Source organism: Danio rerio, chromosome 11, assembly GCF_052040795.2.
Source record: "Danio rerio strain M-AB ecotype USA chromosome 11, GRCz13ab, whole genome shotgun sequence".
NCBI classification, from domain to species: domain Eukaryota; kingdom Metazoa; phylum Chordata; class Actinopteri; order Cypriniformes; family Danionidae; genus Danio; species Danio rerio.
The window spans coordinates 21,549,011-21,566,821 of NC_141031.1; the positions used below are offsets into that span (position 1 = coordinate 21,549,011).

General features: G+C 36.7%; 1 protein-coding gene across 51 annotated transcripts in view; it reads left to right on the top strand.

Annotated features, from left to right (window-relative positions):
* The window catches only part of magi1b (membrane associated guanylate kinase, WW and PDZ domain containing 1b), a 228,228-nt gene that overhangs the window by 206,797 nt on the left and 3,620 nt on the right, over positions 1-17,811 (top strand). For 16 of the 51 annotated variants that reach the window (XM_087272258.1, XM_087272259.1, XM_087272260.1 and 13 more), the window contains 6 exons: positions 3,147-3,449; positions 6,963-7,166; positions 11,064-11,157; positions 12,537-12,624; positions 13,007-13,150; positions 15,205-15,343. In XM_087272258.1, coding sequence (XP_087128384.1) covers positions 3,147-3,449; positions 6,963-7,166; positions 11,064-11,157; positions 12,537-12,624; positions 13,007-13,150; positions 15,205-15,343 — 972 coding nt within the window. 51 annotated transcript variants of the gene reach the window in all.

Genomic DNA, 17,811 nt, shown 5'->3' on the forward strand with positions numbered 1-17,811 from the left:
AAACAGTACAAATGCAAGACATATTATAACAGTTTAATTACAGAACTGATTTCTATACAATTTCCATGCTAAAGCTATTTTTCCAGCTTCATTGCATCAGTGTAAACCGAGATCTTTCCAAATTAATTTTAATTTTTATATGCTGATTTGCTGCTGAATAAACAGTTCTTAAATATTTCATCACTGTTAAAATAATTGTGCTGCCTAAAAAAAGAATAGTGTTTTTTAAACTTTATGTGCATTCATATCAATAGGCAGTACAAATTCTAGGCTTTGTGCTAATTACAGCTTATAAAAGCACTTTCCTCTCTTATAGGAACTTAATCATACTCAACGGGATGCACTGAATGAAACTAATTTCACTGTTATGGATTTTGTGATACTAGAGATGGAATGTAGAAATAAAAGTTATCATTTGAAAAGGCCAAAAGGAGAGCTAAGAGGCAAATGGTCTACAACAGCTTTCAGTATAATTCTTCATACCACTGAGACTCATAAAAGGGCATAATGCTGTAGACAAAGGTGACAAGCAAATGAAACTAACAATAACTGTCTATATGTGGTGTAAACCTTGTAATACGGTGCCAGCCAAAACAAAATAAACTTACATCACCGGTAGTTCTTATTGTCCTTTAGGAGCTCATTTATTTTCCCCAAAGGGGGTTCATTGCCAGTTCCTGCAATGCAAATACTCCACAAAGCAGACCTCCACCAGTAGTTCCAAGAAATATGAAAAAAAGGTCTTCAGTGTGAATGCTCCTTATGTTGCTCTCTACATCCTTTATGTAATGACCAGCATGACTAGTGAAATAGTAAATTATGCAGGATTTTGCAGTCTGATTAGGCATTCCTATCAGACAGACTTTATTTAAATGAGAGTTCATGGCACATGATAATGAGGGTACGCCTGCTGACTCTGGCTAATTAATCTGTGCAGGGCTCTGGCTCCCATATGTCAGGTCTTAGAGTATAAGTTACAGTTTTTTACTCATCTAAAATCCCTTACCTTATTTCCAGTCCTAATCTAACCATTGTGACATAGTAGGGCAAGATATCCTATTTACCCAGGGAAATCATGCTTTTTCGTAATTACCTACCCAAGATCATTGCCCTTACACATTTGCAATTACATGTTTAAATCATGCATGAAACAATGATGAAAAATGGTTTTGGAACATTTTCATTCGAAACCCATATGATCACATTTCTGAACAACCTTTCACATTTGTTTTTCAACATTTAATTGCACATATGACGCTTGTGCTCCTCCCACCATTTCTGAACATCTTTAAAAATGGAACTGTACTAAATGGAGATGCTCCGAACAGGATTTTGTCAGCTGATACCGATCACACCGATTCCTTGTGATGGTGATCGGCCGAAACAGAGTACTGATTCTAATGCTTTAAGCTTCATAATGCATAAAGCACATTTTCTCAATTGTGCTACTCAAGTGCAGATCTCTCCTTACCTAAGAGAATAAAGGAAGGATGTTGCATATAATCCCCTAAACATGTCTCATAACTATTTAGTGTGAACATGTCATGGTCAAGAGTAGCTTTACAGAAAGTCATATTAAACAGATAAAAAAAATAAGTAAAGCGAAAAGGTAAGAAAAGTGACTATTATTGCAGTTTGGAAAGATTCCAAATAGAAAATAAAAATTGAAGCACATATTTGATGCATAAGAAGTTAAAATACACACCTATATATCCATTTCCTCTTGACTAAATGGAAGTAGGCCTGTAAATGACAAATAAATCTGTATATATTTTACTGGCTGTGTTGGGAGCCCAGCGATCGTTCATGCATTATTTATCTCCTCACGTGTTTTAGTGCAGCTGATGTGTCTAATATACAGGAGAGCACATGTGTCTTCCTCGTAAAGAAAACACTTGCAATTGTTTCATGAGATTGGCCAGAGTACCGATCGAGTCATAAAATGTGATTATTGGCCGATACCGATTTGTGGCCGGTTGATCCCTTGTACTAAACATTTACCACAGCTTTTCGCTAAAATGAACACTAGAGGCCATACAACACCTAGGACTTTTCTTCCAAAGAATATTATTGGTTGAAGACTCACTTCCGTCTGATTCAATGCCCTTTATATGCTTTCTCCTCAAAGCAATTTGACCAGGCTTGAGTAAAACACCTCTCAATTAGAGCTGTGGTGAAAAATCGTTTGAGAAATGAATCAAGATTTTAAAAATGCATCTCTGTTCTCTTGATGGGATTCTGAGCTTAGTCTTTTAACAGCAGATGGTCACACTTTATTTTTATGGCCCGTTTGTTACATTGCATCTACGTGTCAACCAATTCTCATTAGATTATAAGTAGATGGTTAGGTTGGGGTTAGAGTTGGGGTTAGGGTTAGTGTAAGTTGACATGTGCTTGGAAAGTTTCTTATAGTCGGTTAAATGTCTGTTGAAGGAGCAGTATCAACAAATATTAAGCTGACAGTCTACTAATACATCAAAATAAAGTGTTACTGCAGCTTGTGCTCTAGTCTACTTTTTATCCATACAAGGATGAGCACTTTTGCATTCAGAATGTACTCATGTAAATACATTTTTGTCCTTAGATTAATGTAAACACAGCTCAATATGAACACTCTTAAAAAAAAAAAAAAAGATTATTTAGGTTGAAGTGGTATTAGTAAGGAATTGGATGCAGCAGAGTACAGCTGTGTGTAAAGCATACAGCACCATCTGCTGTTAAAAACTAAGCTCAGATTTCAGTCAACAGAATAAAGAATCGATCTCTTAACCTATTTCTTTTCCGCCATCGCTCTAAACGTAATACACCATTGCTAAATTCACATTTATCTGTTTCTAAGAAATTCTAAGCTCTTTAGTGCCATTCACTGGAGATTTCATTTTAAATCTGCTCCTCGATGTTCAAGAAGCAATTTGACATGTTTACAAACACGACACACATTTTTTATAATCCTAGTTTGATGATTACATACATTTAGTCTTGAGCAGTTCAGAGGCATGTTTGGTTTATTGATTATACACGTGATTGAGTCCAGGCCTTTACGTGTCCAGCTTGTTGATGAAGAGCTCCAGAAGAGGTTTCTCATTGACTTGCAGAGCATAACTCTCAGCGTGACCTTCCCTCAACCCCCTTCTCTTTTTCTTCAGTGGCAAAGGTGGACGGTGAAATGCCTCCTTCTCCTGCCTCCTCTCACCACAGCAGCACACAGGCCCCATCTCTGACCGAGGAGAAGCGCACGCCACAGGGCAGCCAGAACTCCCTAAACACGGTCAGCTCTGGGTCAGGCTCCACCAGCGGTATCGGAAGTGGAGGTGGCGGCGGCAGCAACAACACAGTCATTCCCAATGCAATCCTGCCCTATGATGTGGAGATCCAGCGCGGAGAGAATGAGGGATTTGGATTTGTCATTGTGTCGTCGGTGTCGAGGCCTGAGGCGGGAACTACTTTCGGTAAGATTTTTCAGATATTGTTTGGAATTTTTCCAACTTAGCTAAGCAATTAATGCAATCATTTAAGTCATTACTTTTAATTAGAGGTGCTCAATTTAAAAGACGCCTTTTTTGGTATGTATTAGTATTGCATTTAAGAGATCAAGTTAAATGCAAGTATATGTTGAAAGAAACAAAGCAACACATTAAAAGGACATCTAATTTTTGTGCATCAGATGCACAAATCAGATTTTGAGACTGAATCTTCAAAGATAATTTCTTAAATCCTTATTATAATTGAATTCTGTTAAAAAACTAGCTTTTCTGTTGCTTAGCTGGTGGATAATGATCCATTCAATGCCATATTATCCAGAAAGCACTTTAAATGTCAAATTATAGCTTCAATACACTTTTTATTGTCTGCCACAAGCATAAATTGACAAGCAAAATAATCCCATATTTGCATATTCACTTCTTTTATATTTTAAATCAAGTAAAGACTTTTAAAAGTTTTTTGTGAGCTTTTTTCCCCTTTGTGGCGATTTGATTATAGTTTTTAATGGGTTGTGGTTGTACATTTTGGTGGGAGTGGGTTCTTTATATTCTCCTTACGCCAATCTGCATGTCCAGCATTTTTTTTTCTCATTGCAAAAGGCAGTTTGTTTGCATTGAAGCAGGGGTGGACATCCACCCTTTTTTGCGTGGGGCTCTTTTTCTGCTCTACTTCCCAAAGTCAGACAAGTCTCCATTACCCAAGATGGCTGTCAAAGTAGTGAAACAGCATTGTAGTTCTCCACATCTCGCCATTTCGTTTAGTTGCCAGCAGCACTTGCCATCATTATTTTATAACAAATGAAACTGATAGAGAGATCAAGTTGGTTGCAAAGCAAATCAAGTGTGACATGCCATGTTTACAGACTCGGAATCTTTTTCGGCGTGTTCATCTGAGTGCTCTCATGCTTTACATGCACAATAGTGCCGTTGGCAGGCTTCACGTAAGTGTGTACTAGATCCAGCGGGCTCAATGATTACTCCACGTGGGAGTTTTGTTCAGAGCATGGTGACGGAAGAGAAGAACAAGGGAGCAGTGCTTGGCACACGTTTAATACAGTGATGAAACCCGTGAGTTCCTGCACCAGACTCACAGAATAAGGACCTCAGAGCATTAAATGAGTTGCCTTCATTACATTACAATCATAAAACAAATCGTCTTCAAAGTAGTGCGACAAGCGTTGACAGGTTAAATGAATAGTTTAAAGCTGTATTGCCTCATTGCCGTTACAAAATTAGTTTTGATAAAAAAAGGCAATTTTTTTGTAAATGAAAATGGCAAAAAATTGGTTGGTTATAAATAGAAAATCTGTTTTAAAAGAGTTCTGAAAAACTGCTGACTCGCATACTTTGGGCGTCATTTACACAGTATGTTTTTGTGTTTTATTCGACTGATTTACCATTGTTTTATCTTAAAATGTACTAGTTGCTTACAACACATGATTAACCCTCCTGTCGTGTTCACATCCTGCCCTTTACTTTAGTGTTCCTGGTCAAAACAGACTAGAGTGTTTTAGCTGCTTTTAAATGAAACTTTTTTCACCACCAAATTTTTATTCAACATTCTTTAGCTGTAAACAAAGTAGTGTTTAACATTATTTAACATGATTTGCTTATCCCCCAATGACAGTTGGGTTTAGGAGTGGGGTTTGGTGCCACGCCTCCTTTTTAAAATTAACTAAACCCAACTAAACTACCACTAAACTGACAAAACGTAAAAAAGTTGCATTTCCTTGTGAGATAAGGCTGAAGGATCGGCATATAATCTCGAAGAAAGACATTGTTCAGTCAGAAATGAGTTAGTGAGTTGGGGTGGTGTGTATGGCCATGTTTTCTGTCTGATGGATAAATATAGTCTGGTTACCCATTCATTTCCTATGGTGTTTACTTTTGACCGTGAACAAGGTTGATTAGAAATGCCCAAAATTCAATGAAAGAGGTGATAAGAACCTTTATATGTTCAAGTGCATAGTGTGGAGGATTTCATAAGGCCTTCAGGCATTCAAGTTTTTTGAGTTGCAAGTTGTTCAGATTTGATCCGAACATGACAGGAAGGTTAAGTAAAAATATTAAATAAGTTGTACCTTGTTTGTTAGAAAGTCTAAAAATTAAGTGTTGTCTTGTGTACCTTTTTTAAGTTAGAAATTTTAAGGGATTATCTGGATATAAAGTATATATAGTTGAAGTCAGAATTATTAGTCCCTCTATGATTTTCTTTTTTTCTTTTTTAAATATTTACCAACTTATGTTAAACAGAGCAAGGAAATTTTTACAGTATGTCTAATAATATTTTTCTTCTGCAGAAAGTCTTATTTGTTTTATTTAGACGAGAATAAAAGCCATTCTTAAATTTTTAAAGACCGTTTTAAGGTCAAAATTATTAGCCCCTTTAAGTTATATTTTTTCGATAGTCTACAGAACAAACCATCGTTATACAATAACTTTCCCAATTACCCTATCCTGTCTAGTTAACCTAATTAACCTAGTTAAGCCTTTAAATGTCACTTAAAGCTGTATAGAAGTGTCTTGAAAATGTCTAGTCAAATATTGTTTTACTGTCATCATGGCGAAGATAAAATAAATCAGTTATTAGAAATAAGTTATCAAAACTATTATGTTTAAAAATGTGTAAAAAAATCTGCTTTCTGTTAAACATATATACATATAAAAAAAATAAACAGGGGGTCTAATAATTCAGGGGTCTAATAATTCTGACTTTAACTGTATATAAAAAAGGCTATAATGTATGACCCAAAAATAAAAACTTAATAAAAGATTTGTAATTGTAATTTGTGATTAAATTTAAGAGGTGAATGCTGAAAATTGTAAATAAATTAAAAAAGCGTTGTCTGACTGTGAAACATTTTTGCATTTGCTAACTTCAAAATGCAGAATGTATGGCCCAATTCAGCAAAAATGAGCAAAACTGCTAATAGCGATGTGCTAAGTGAACCACAAAGCACAAACTTGCATAATCCTAATATTATCCCGTCAGTTTTCATAATTCATCACACCGGCAGAGTTCCAACATAATGCAGTGCTCTGAGGGATTGTGGAGAATTTACACCTTTTTTTTATAATGAATAATTCACAAGCAGTGGTGATTATTCACAGGATCTGAAGAGCACTACAGAAATGAAGCTCAGGGTGATCTAACATGCAAAAGGCTTTTAATATTACCAAATTCAGCAGATTCACTATATCCGTTCTTGCTATTGCCCCCCTCTCCCCATACCTTTGCTGTCCATTCAGTAACATGCTTTTGTTTCTTTAGAGGTGTATTTGGCTTGCAGGGCAAAATCTGTGGGCCTTCTATGAAAATGTTGGCACTTTGGCTTGGTCGCTTGGTGTATTAACCCCTACACAATCTCTCTGTCCCTTTTCTTTCTTCCCCTCTTCTCTTTCTCCATCCCCACCAAAAATAATAAAAAATAAACCTCATACACGCCTAATTAAAAATCATACATGCTCAATCATCAAAAGCTGGAAACGCATGTGTGGCAATGCCTCATAAAATAGGTCGCATCATCGAGGGAAGCCCAGCCGACCGCTGTGGAAAACTGAAAGTCGGAGACCGGATCCTGGCTGTGAACGGCTGCTCCATCACCAACAAGTCCCACTCGGATATCGTCAACCTGATCAAAGAGGCTGGAAACACAGTGACGCTGCGGATCATTCCAGGAGACGGTTAGTTCCTCTCTATCTTTCTTTGCTTAGCTGACGTGAGAACATATTGGTGCGTGTGGGTGTGTGTAATATGTGTAATAGCACAGCTATTCAGCATACTGCTCTCGCGAGCCTCACAGTAATAATGTAGACGGTACATTCAGCGTTATTACAAGAAGAATAATGAACAGGAAACTGCGAGGGGATCAACACTCTGAATATGCAACACGCTTTTATAAGCTGAGAGCCAGAAACGCCTTCATATTGTGCTGTAATAATGACAGATGGCACACCAACAAGGTTAAAGCCATGCAGAAGGATCATGTTAAATCATTCCCCAGAGATTTTACTGGTTTTTAAATCAACTGTTGAAAACATTTTATGTATACATGTGTATATAAAAATCTAAAAATACAAAATAATTTATTATTTAGGCATATGTTCAGGTATTTTAAGATTTTTCAGACTTTTTTCAGCTGAAGATAATGAAGTGATGCATTTATTGAAGCGTAAATCACATAAAAGTATACATCAGCACAGAATAACTCTGTCTACAGTCCTGCCCCTGGCTCACACTTAATAATCTACCAAAATTGTAACATGCTATCGTAACATCTGTACTGAAGACTCTTTTGCTGCTGTTGTTTAGGGTATGCAAATCAATGCAACAGCATAACCATAGAAACAAATGCTGATCTTCTGTAAAATGGAATTTCGTCACAGGAGAAAACAAATCTTATAAATGGTGATATGCTGTGTGGACAGTCAATCATCTTTCCAATTGAATTCTCAAAATACTGTAGGGATTTTGATTGACAGACAGCTGAACAAGGCTTTCTTTTCTTCAGAAACATCTGCATTTACTCATTTGTACAGTTGTGTCTTAAACCATCTGTGAATTGTATGCTTTAAGCTAGGCGATATGGCAACAATTCAATCTCGATAATTCTTTTTCATATTGATCGATAATGATATATAGTTCGAGATAAGTTGTTAGTGCTTCCAGCTACTATCCCAACAATGAATCAGTCCACAAAGAAATAAATAACATTTTAAAGTAATTTTTATTAACAAAACCAGTTTACACATAACTAAGTTTTTTGGAGAGTCCAACTTTCTGTAATAAACTTCTGATATTCTAAATAAAATATAATATTCTGGAGAACAGTTACAGAAATATTTTTAAATAAATGTTGTACCTTCTTAAAAATGATAAATACAGTGACCATTAAAATAAACAACAGGTTAACCTCAAATACTGCTGGTGGGAAGTCATTCGAGCTCGCTAAACAATACTGGGTGATGTAGCATATATCTGATATTAACATAATTACAGATTTCTGTGGTTGCATATGTTTGCTGTGTGATTAGCTCTTAGAGCAATATCGAGTAAAAATGTCCAGAGCTTATCATCGTAATTGACATAAACGATATTATATCGAATTGCGATAAAATTTATTGGCCCTACTTTAATTTGCCTGTTCAAGCATTCGTTTCACTTTCATGTTTTCTTTGGAGCTGCATTTTTTCCATACAGGATATTGCATCTTGATCGCTGCTTGTCAAATTCAGTTGATTAAATTCTGACTAAAATTTGTATCCTAAATTCTGCCTTTGACGTGTCTAATGCCAGTGGCTGTAGGGGGTTCATTTTCTTTAATCAAGCACCTGCAGACAATGCCAAAAGGCAGACTTGACACTGGTCCTGCCTCAAAAACAACTGTTGGCTGATGTTTTTAGCTGCTCATGGTGAATACGGGCATTCATGTGCCTGTGTGTCTGTTCACTACCCTGAGTGTTCTCCTCAGAGGAAAAGCGGTATGCAATAATGAGAAAGCTGTTTGCAGTGAAGTCTCGGCTCCGCTGTAATGCCTGATGCCAAATGCACTGGGGTCTGTCCGAGTTCCTCATGCTCTTTAATCAGAGCTCTGGCATACTATGGGAATTTTCCAAAAACTGACAGAATGTGGGTGTGTGTGTCTGTTCGTATGGCTGTATTTACAAGAGGGCGAAGATGCTAGTTTTTTCTTTTCCTTCTGTGGATCTCACTAAAATGCAGTCTTATGGTATCTCTGTTTAATTTATGCACAATTCATAATTTATGCATTTTTTGTGCTTTCTGAGCGGAGGAAAGGAGAGAAGAAAAAAAAACAAGATAAAATCAAAAGAGAACGAGAGAGCGCCAAGTGTGTTCCCAGAGTGATGGGGAAAGGCTATTTTAAGACGGTGGGATTCACGGGCTCTGCACTCATCAAAAACCCTCTCTCTCCCACAGCGACTGCCCAGTGGAGCAGAATTAAAGCGGCTTTGAGCGCAAGCAACAGCAGCCTGCATTGCATTGGTGACGGCAGACTTAAGAGTTAGATTCATGCAGATGATTCAAGATTAATTAAAATAATAATGTACTAAACGGGGATGCTTTGAAGAATGATTAGTGAGAAGTGTACACTGATTACAGGCTGTCAAGCTCAGAAGGGCAAAAAATGGCAGTTTAGATTAAAGCAGTGAGAAAACAACAGTTAAGAAAGCATCTGATCATAGCGATGCATATGTTTTTGCACAAACTCTGCAATTTAACACTCAAGTAAGGTACTTATAGAGTTTAAAAGCAGATGGCTTTACAATTTTTTACCAGCAGTGATCAAATTGTATAACCAAAGTCATGCTAAGTTAATTATGCTAAATAATATAGCATTAATACTGTAGATATGGACTAATGTCTACTCATTGTTTGAAACTAATGTGTTCAGTATGAATGTAACCTTACTAATATTACTTTTTTATCTATATTATTTATTTGATTTATCTTATAGTATGAGCTATGCTGTGACGTAAATTTCCTTTTGGGATTAATAAAGTCTAGACAAACAAACAATATGTTTTAAACATGCTATTTAGTTATTTTTACTCTTTAATGTTTTAGTTTGATACAATCTTTAAAACACCTGAATCTAACTTTTCAACTGTTCATTTTGGCTTTATTTATTAAGTCTTAATTTTGTCATTTTTATGATTTTATTACCATTTTTTTTTTACAATTAAAAAAAATTGTTCTCCAATGTCATGTACTACTTCTGAAATCATTCTAAAATAGAATTTTTGGTTTATTATTCGTTCAATAGTTTTTGGAATCAGTTGTGACACAATATGAACCATTGTTATCACAAAACAAGTATTAAATAGCATAAAATAATACTAACAACCTGTATTAGTAATACAAATAAAACATTATGATTTCTGATTCATTGTGTGATAAAATTATAAATAAATTGAAATACTATTTTTTGAATGGGGAGACTCAGTGAACATAATTCTTCTTGCAGAAACTATAGTCTGTAAATACTCTGGATATCAGAAAGTGATATAAATGTACAAGTAATCCAAACGTTTAATAATTGTATTTCAAGAGAGTTTTTATTTTAAAGTTCCCAATATGTTTCACACATGCACCCTAACCAAATCACAATGCAGAATCATCATTCTTCAGAATATCTTCATTCACTTTCCTTCAAAACAATAAATTCTCAGGTTCATAATGACATAATAAATAATTGATAGAGAATATTAATCTCCGGGTAAACCGTTCCTTCACCCCAAGCTATTATTATTGTTAATATGAGGCTAGATTATGATGTGTGATTACAGGCAGGAGCAGGAAATTGGCTGTCGGGCTTTGCATGGTAGGCTATAATGTAATCTGTGAGACCAAGACTAGAGCCAGAATGATGAATGTGCTGCTGTTCCTGCTGCCCAGCTGGAGTACACTTGCACACTGAGTAGTGCTAATGCTTCTGTTGTATGGAAAATGGGCCTCTGACACTTGGTCCGCAGGGTACACTTGCACTCTGCAGATGCATTATGGGTAATAATGTGGAGGCACCTCTATCTTCCTTAACATTTGCAATGTTGGTCCCACAGAGTCCTCCAATGCATCACTGCTGACCAATGCTGAGAAGATTGCAACCATCACTACCACACACACACCTCAACAGCAAGCTGCACCTGAGCCAAGGTAACACTCAGAACATGTAACATTAAAGATGATGTAGTTTATTTTATTTCATTTATGAAGGAAAATCTTATTAGACCATTACATTAAAAATGTATGAATAGACATTTAACCCATTATAGGGCACTCATTAAATACTCATTGGAAAAGCCATGGAGTGTTAATAGTTATAACAAGAGTTTTGAACTTTTATGACTGTAAAAAACCAATGTCACTTGAGAACATAATATTAAGCCTATTAAAATTATATATACACTCACTGGCCACTTTATTAGGTACACCTGTTCAACTGCTCGTTAACACAAATATTTAATCAACCAGTCCAATGGCAGCAAGTCTGATTAGTCTGCTGCAGTTCAAACTGAGCATCAGAATGAGGAAGAAAGGTGATTTAAGTGACTTTGAACATGGCATGGTTGTTGGTGCTAGATGGTCTGGTCTGAATATTTTAGAAACTACTGATCTACTGGGATTTTCAAGCACAACCATCTCAAGGGTTTAAAGAGAATGGTCCGAATAAGAGAAAATATCCAGTGAGTGGCAGTTCTGTGGGTGCAAATGCCCTGTTGATGCCAGAGGTCAGAGGAGAATGGCCCGACAGATTCAAGCTGATAGAAAAGCAACAATACCTCAAATCACCACTCGTTACAAACGAATGTACTCAAATGGCCTTCACAATCACCAGATTTCAATCCAATAGAGTACCTTTGGGATGTGGTGGAATGAGAGATTCACATCATGGATGTGCAGCCGACAAATCTGCTGCAATTGCATGATGCTATCATGTTAATATGGACCAAAATCTCAGAGGAATATTTTCAGTACCTTGTTGAATCTATGCCACGAAGGATTAAGGGAGTTCTGAAGGCAAAAGGGGGTCCAACCCAGTACTCGTATGGTGTACCTAATAAAGTGGCCGGTGTGTATACTAAAAGTTGTATTAAAAAAACATTAGATTTTTTTTGCAGTTTTGCCATGGTTCAAGTTTTACTGCATAGTTAATCTATTTTGAAAATGCAGCAACAGGATGTTGATCAAAATAGTTTATCTGTAGGATCACAAGGAAAAGTGAAAACATTTCTCTTTGCAAATATGTATTGATCCTTGAAACAAATACTTGGCAAGCCTAAGTGCTGCTTAAAGAGTGAACAAAGGAGAGGACAAAAACGTGCTTACATTTTTTGTGATTAAAAATCTCTTAAATGCCATATTTAAATATTTTTCTTCTGCTTTTTATCAAGTAAATGCAGCCTTGTTAAGAATTAAATGCAAATTATGTTACACAAATACATTATGATGTGTGTTTACAGTGTAGAAATAATTTTTATGGCTTTAATATTTCCCTCTCCAAACTTTTTACAAAAGTGTTTTTTCTCCCACAGAAACAACACCAAACCAAAACAGGAGTCTTTTGAGTTCAAAGCCCCGCAAGCGCCGCCTCCTCCAGCTCCAACACAATCTTCAAATCAGGTAGATCTTCAGATGCTGTGCCCTCTGAGAGAGGACATGACGGCAGTTTGATGAACAGTCTAAAAAACAAACAGAGTGTTTGAACCAAACATTGACTCATTTTACACCAGAGGCTCCTTCATTCATCTATGACTGATTCTGAGGTGGCGTTTTGGACTTTGAATGTGTTTGTTGGGTCTCTCGATATCCTCCATCCACCCAAAATACCATCAGAGTCAGATCAATTATTGAAGCTGTTCCTCTGACTCTGCTACTATCAAATACAGTGACTTTTTTTCTGTTTGCGGCTTTGGTTTCCTGTGGCGAAACGGGAGCCTGGATGAAAAGTATTCTATTATAGATTCATCACTGACCTTGGCTTCTGTGTGTGCTTGTGTTTTAGGATGCTGAGTTTTACTCTGTGGATCTGGAGAGGGACAATAAAGGCTTTGGTTTCAGCCTTAGAGGGGGTCGAGAGTACAACATGGACCTGTATGTGCTGAGACTCGCTGAGGACGGAGCGGCTGTCAGGAATGGGAAGATGAGGGTATGTGGAGCTGTGAATGTGGATACCTGTGATAGGATTTTTTCATACGATGATTAGAATCCGCATGTGAATATTGCATTATTTAATTTATTCATTGTTCCAACCAATGAATTTGCTTTTTAGGTTGTGGATGCAATACTATTTAAGCAAGTAATTTATTCTATTCTATTCTATTCTATTCTATTCTATTATATTATATTATATTATATTATATTATATTATCAAGTGGGCAACGCAGTGGCACAGTAGGTAGTGCTGTCACCTCACAGCAAGAAGGTCGCTGGATCGAGCTTCGGCTGGGTCAATTAGCGTTTCTGTGTGGAGTTTGCATGTTCTCCCCGTGTTCATGTGGGTTTCCTCCGGGTGCTTTTATTTCCCTCACAAGTTTAATTGGGTAGGCTAAATTGTCCATAGTAATTGAGTGTGTATAGATGTTTCCCAGTGATGGGTTTCCGCTGGAAGGGCATCCGCTGCATAAAACATTTGATGGATAAGTTGGCAGTTTATTCCGGTGTGGCGACCCCAGGTTAATAAAGAGACTAAGGGACTAAGTCCCTTAGGGGACCTTAAGGGAGTAAAAGATAAGAATATATCAAGTGATTAGACAGAATATCTATTTTGCAATTAAGTAAAATTATTGAATATAGTTTTAATGAATAAACAGCAAAAATGAGTCCAAGGCACTCGAAAAATGTGGAAAAAAATATTTAAAAGCCTTTATTGACATGGCTACGCAGTTCGGCAAACATTTGCCTTCATTAGGGTTTTAAGAAATTTCCATGTCAACAAAGGCTTTTTAATATTTTTCCACATTTTTTGAGTGTCTTGGACTGATTTTTGCTGTTTATTCTGATGAATCTTTTACCCAAAGTGCACCGACACATTGTTTAAGCTACCCCTGAGCACTTTTTGTTTAATGTTGGATTTTTATAGCTTTAATGAATATTTTATGTACATTTTTGTTGTTATTATTATTTTAGAATATTAGTTTTAATCATTTTAGCTTTGGTTAAAGTAGATAAATGACATTGATTGTGAACATTTATCAATAACAAACTGTATTTTAATGATAAGCAAGTAATATACAAGTATTTAATAATAAGCAAGTCTTATACAAGTGTTATATTAAATTATAACTGAACACAATGTCAAAAAAAGTTAACTACTGTATGTTCTGACTATTCATGCTTGTACCATGCAAATTATACAGCAACTTATTCACATTTTTTGTTCTCCGTTAAATCCTGTTAGCTTCTAAATAACATCTATATTACTGTTTGTTGTCTGATAGAAAACTAGTCATCTTACACTGGAAAACCCAACAGTCAACTTTATCAAATGAAATTAGTGTAATTAACTCAACATTTACTAAACTCATTTGAATAGAGTTTTGAACTCTGTGTTGAAGGTAATGAGTTAATTCTATGCCTCATTCAACTCTAATTCAACTTAAATGGAGTAAGTTCACAGTACTTATGTAGTTTAGTTTTTCTATCTCAAATGGTTTGTAGCAATTTTTTTCCTCAAATGGTTTGAGTTGCCTTAACTTATAGGGTTTTACAGTTTGGTTAGTTTGAGTTCTCTTCATTTATTGGGTTTTACAGTACTCAAATTGCTGCGTTTATTCAAATAAATTAAGTTCAAAGTACTCATTAGGAACAGTTTTTCAACTTAAATGATTTGAGTTACCTTAACTAATTGGGTTTTACAGTGTAGAACTGTTCTTAAACCACATATTCTAAAGTAATTGAGATACTGTGAGATTATTCTTTTTAGCATCAATGCTGACAAATGCTAAGTTCAGCAAGACGGATGAGAGGATAGCAAAACAGCGAGTCCATGAAGCGCAGCGAGTTGTCAGCCCAAGTGGAAACGGTATTCCCTCGGCAGCAAAGCTCTGACAGATATCCAGAGGCAGGGAGGAAAAATAGAACAAAGGAAACTCTACCTTCCTCTTCATCCACAGCTTTCTCATTGCATGACGCTGTTTACTGGATGTCGCAGCTAAATATAGGATCCATCGCCTTATTTGTATTCTCTCCGCATTCCTGTAGGTTGGAGATGAGATCCTGGAGATCAATGGAGAGAGCACCAAGGGCATGAAGCACGCTCGCGCCATTGAACTGATCAAAAACGGTGGCCGAAAAGTCCACCTGGTCCTAAGGAGGGGGGACGGCTCGGTGCCAGAATATGGTGGGTCAATCTACGAGAACATCCCCTTCTCCCCTGTCTTCACCCCTTGAGGAGTTTTCGGCAACACCACCACCACCTCTTCTTTTCCGCGCACTGGCCCTCTTCTTTGACCTCTTCCTGGGTGACGGGGCTTCCACTCGCTGCTGTTGCCCCCCCGCCTTGCCTCTGTGCACTGCCTAGGGGACTATGGGATATGTGGCTTTTGGGTGGTGGTTGTGGCACTTGCTTTTCATAATACTTTCACGAGATTTGAGAAAAAAAAAGCAGAAATATTAACGTTTCTAAAACTGGATATACGTTTATTGTTTTTAAGAGGAAAAAAATCAAATAAAAGATATGATAAACTCTGTTGTGCCCCCTTTGGTGGGGTGGCATGACCGCGCCGGTGGGTTGTAACATATTTATGATATTTATTGAAGGTGAATGTAAGCTACTGAGAAGAGTCTTTTAAGGAGACTCCATGACGACTACAAATGCATTCTGGTATCATTAGCCGTTTCGGAAAACTCACGATACTGTATTCAGTCACAGATCTTTCTTTTGTTTTGCACGTTGTAAATGTCAACTGCTTTTTTGCAAACTTTACAGATGCTCCTCAAACTCCACATTTCCATCATCAATTATTTTTGCATCGGAATATCTAACAGATTGTTATCGAACGTTACATCCTTTCATTTACAGCCAGAAAGCAACTCACTTATTGAGCATAATGTCAGTGCCGCATGGTGTCAGTGAATATCTAAATGTGTTTTTGTTTTATTTTTTTTGTCGGTTCCATAATATTTATGGAACAATTCATGTACTAATTTGCCACAGTTCATTTTTTTATGCATTTCGTTCTTTTGTTTTCATTTTAAAGATGCTCATTCATGTATTTTGTCGAGTTCAGAATGTGATATAATGTGTCCTTTCCTGCACCAACATGATATCTCTGTGAGGTTGTATATTTTTATACCATTTTGTACTTGTTTTTTTTTTTCTCTCATTTTTTCGTTCTCTTCCATGTCTCACCTCTTTCTGTTTGCAATGTAAAATGCTTCATATGGTGTGTGTGTTTGTGCACAGAAGCTTGTTACAGCATCCACATCCCACTGTCTTTGGGTTGATTCGCTGCTGAGTGAGGATGTATGTATGGTGTGTGTATGTGTGTATGTGTGTGTGTGCGTGTGGTTGCGGCTCTCTCTGTTACTGTCGATTTTTCACTCAAGGGTGGGGGCGTTTTATGGACAATCTCTATCTTTGACTAATTGATAAAATAAACACTGTTTCCATTGCAAAAGAGCATAATTCTCTCACGACTGTTGTTTCAGGGATCTAAATACTCTGCTTCTCTCTCTTCTTTTTTTTATCTTTACTTTTCTGTTGATCTGGGCTCTTCCTTCCACCCCTAGCGATGGTTGCTCCCCAAGTTGCTGCTTGTATGAGATCTGAAAAGACAGGAGAGCCTGCTTTCTACCAAAATCAGACCACGGTTTGTAGATCCCGTGTTCCGTCTCATCACATCTCTGGCAGTTTTCTGTGCTGTGGCTTCCACTGTACTGTCCCCTTGCAAGTTCATTTACACAGAATGCATTGCCAGTGCTGTGGCCATTCCTGACATTGTGACCTGAATGAGTGGGTTCATTCTTGCATTTAAAGTTTGCTGACATCCCTACGGATGAAACGAAAACCTCATCAGTGAATGCTATTTTTTTATTTTATTATTATTATTAGTGGGTGTTGTTTATTTTCTTGTCATGCGTTCCTTTTCTTTTGTCGACGTTTGCCACCAACTAATGCCATTAATTTTGGCACAGGTAAAATTTCATTGAGTCTTTGGATTCCTGTTAATATTTGGCATGTTAACTTTCTGACACACACATACACACACGCAAAAGTGCTTCCACACGTAGGGTCTTAATTCTTCAGGAAAGAATCGTTTGGGAACAGAAAGGTTTGCCTGCAAGTTTTGATTCAGGTTTGTTACATCCATTTTTTCTAATCATATAGACATGCCACATCACAATCCAGTCCATTATGTTCATATTTAGAAATGAATTTTAACAGCATTTTAAAAGCAACAAATGCATGAGTTTGTGTCAAATGAGTATCATCATCATTTGCATTTGCACTAAAACTATTCTCAGTTGTTGCAGAATCACTAAGTATGTTAACATGCACAGTTACAGGTTATTTGTGTGTTGTCAAACTCCATTTGTGTCTGTCCAAATATACATGGCAATGCATAATTGAAATTTCAGATGTGACCAATGTCTCTAGAAGAAAATTGTTGAGGTAGTCTCATTACATGTACATGTTAAGCAATACACATGTACATTCTGAAAAATGCAGGCTACTGTTGCATTAGCTAGATATGATAAGGCTGGATTCCACTACATGACAACACTAGGCATAATATATATTTGCCAAACTTGAAAGCAGTTACAGAAAAAAAAAACTATCATAAATTAAATGCCCGTTTATCACAC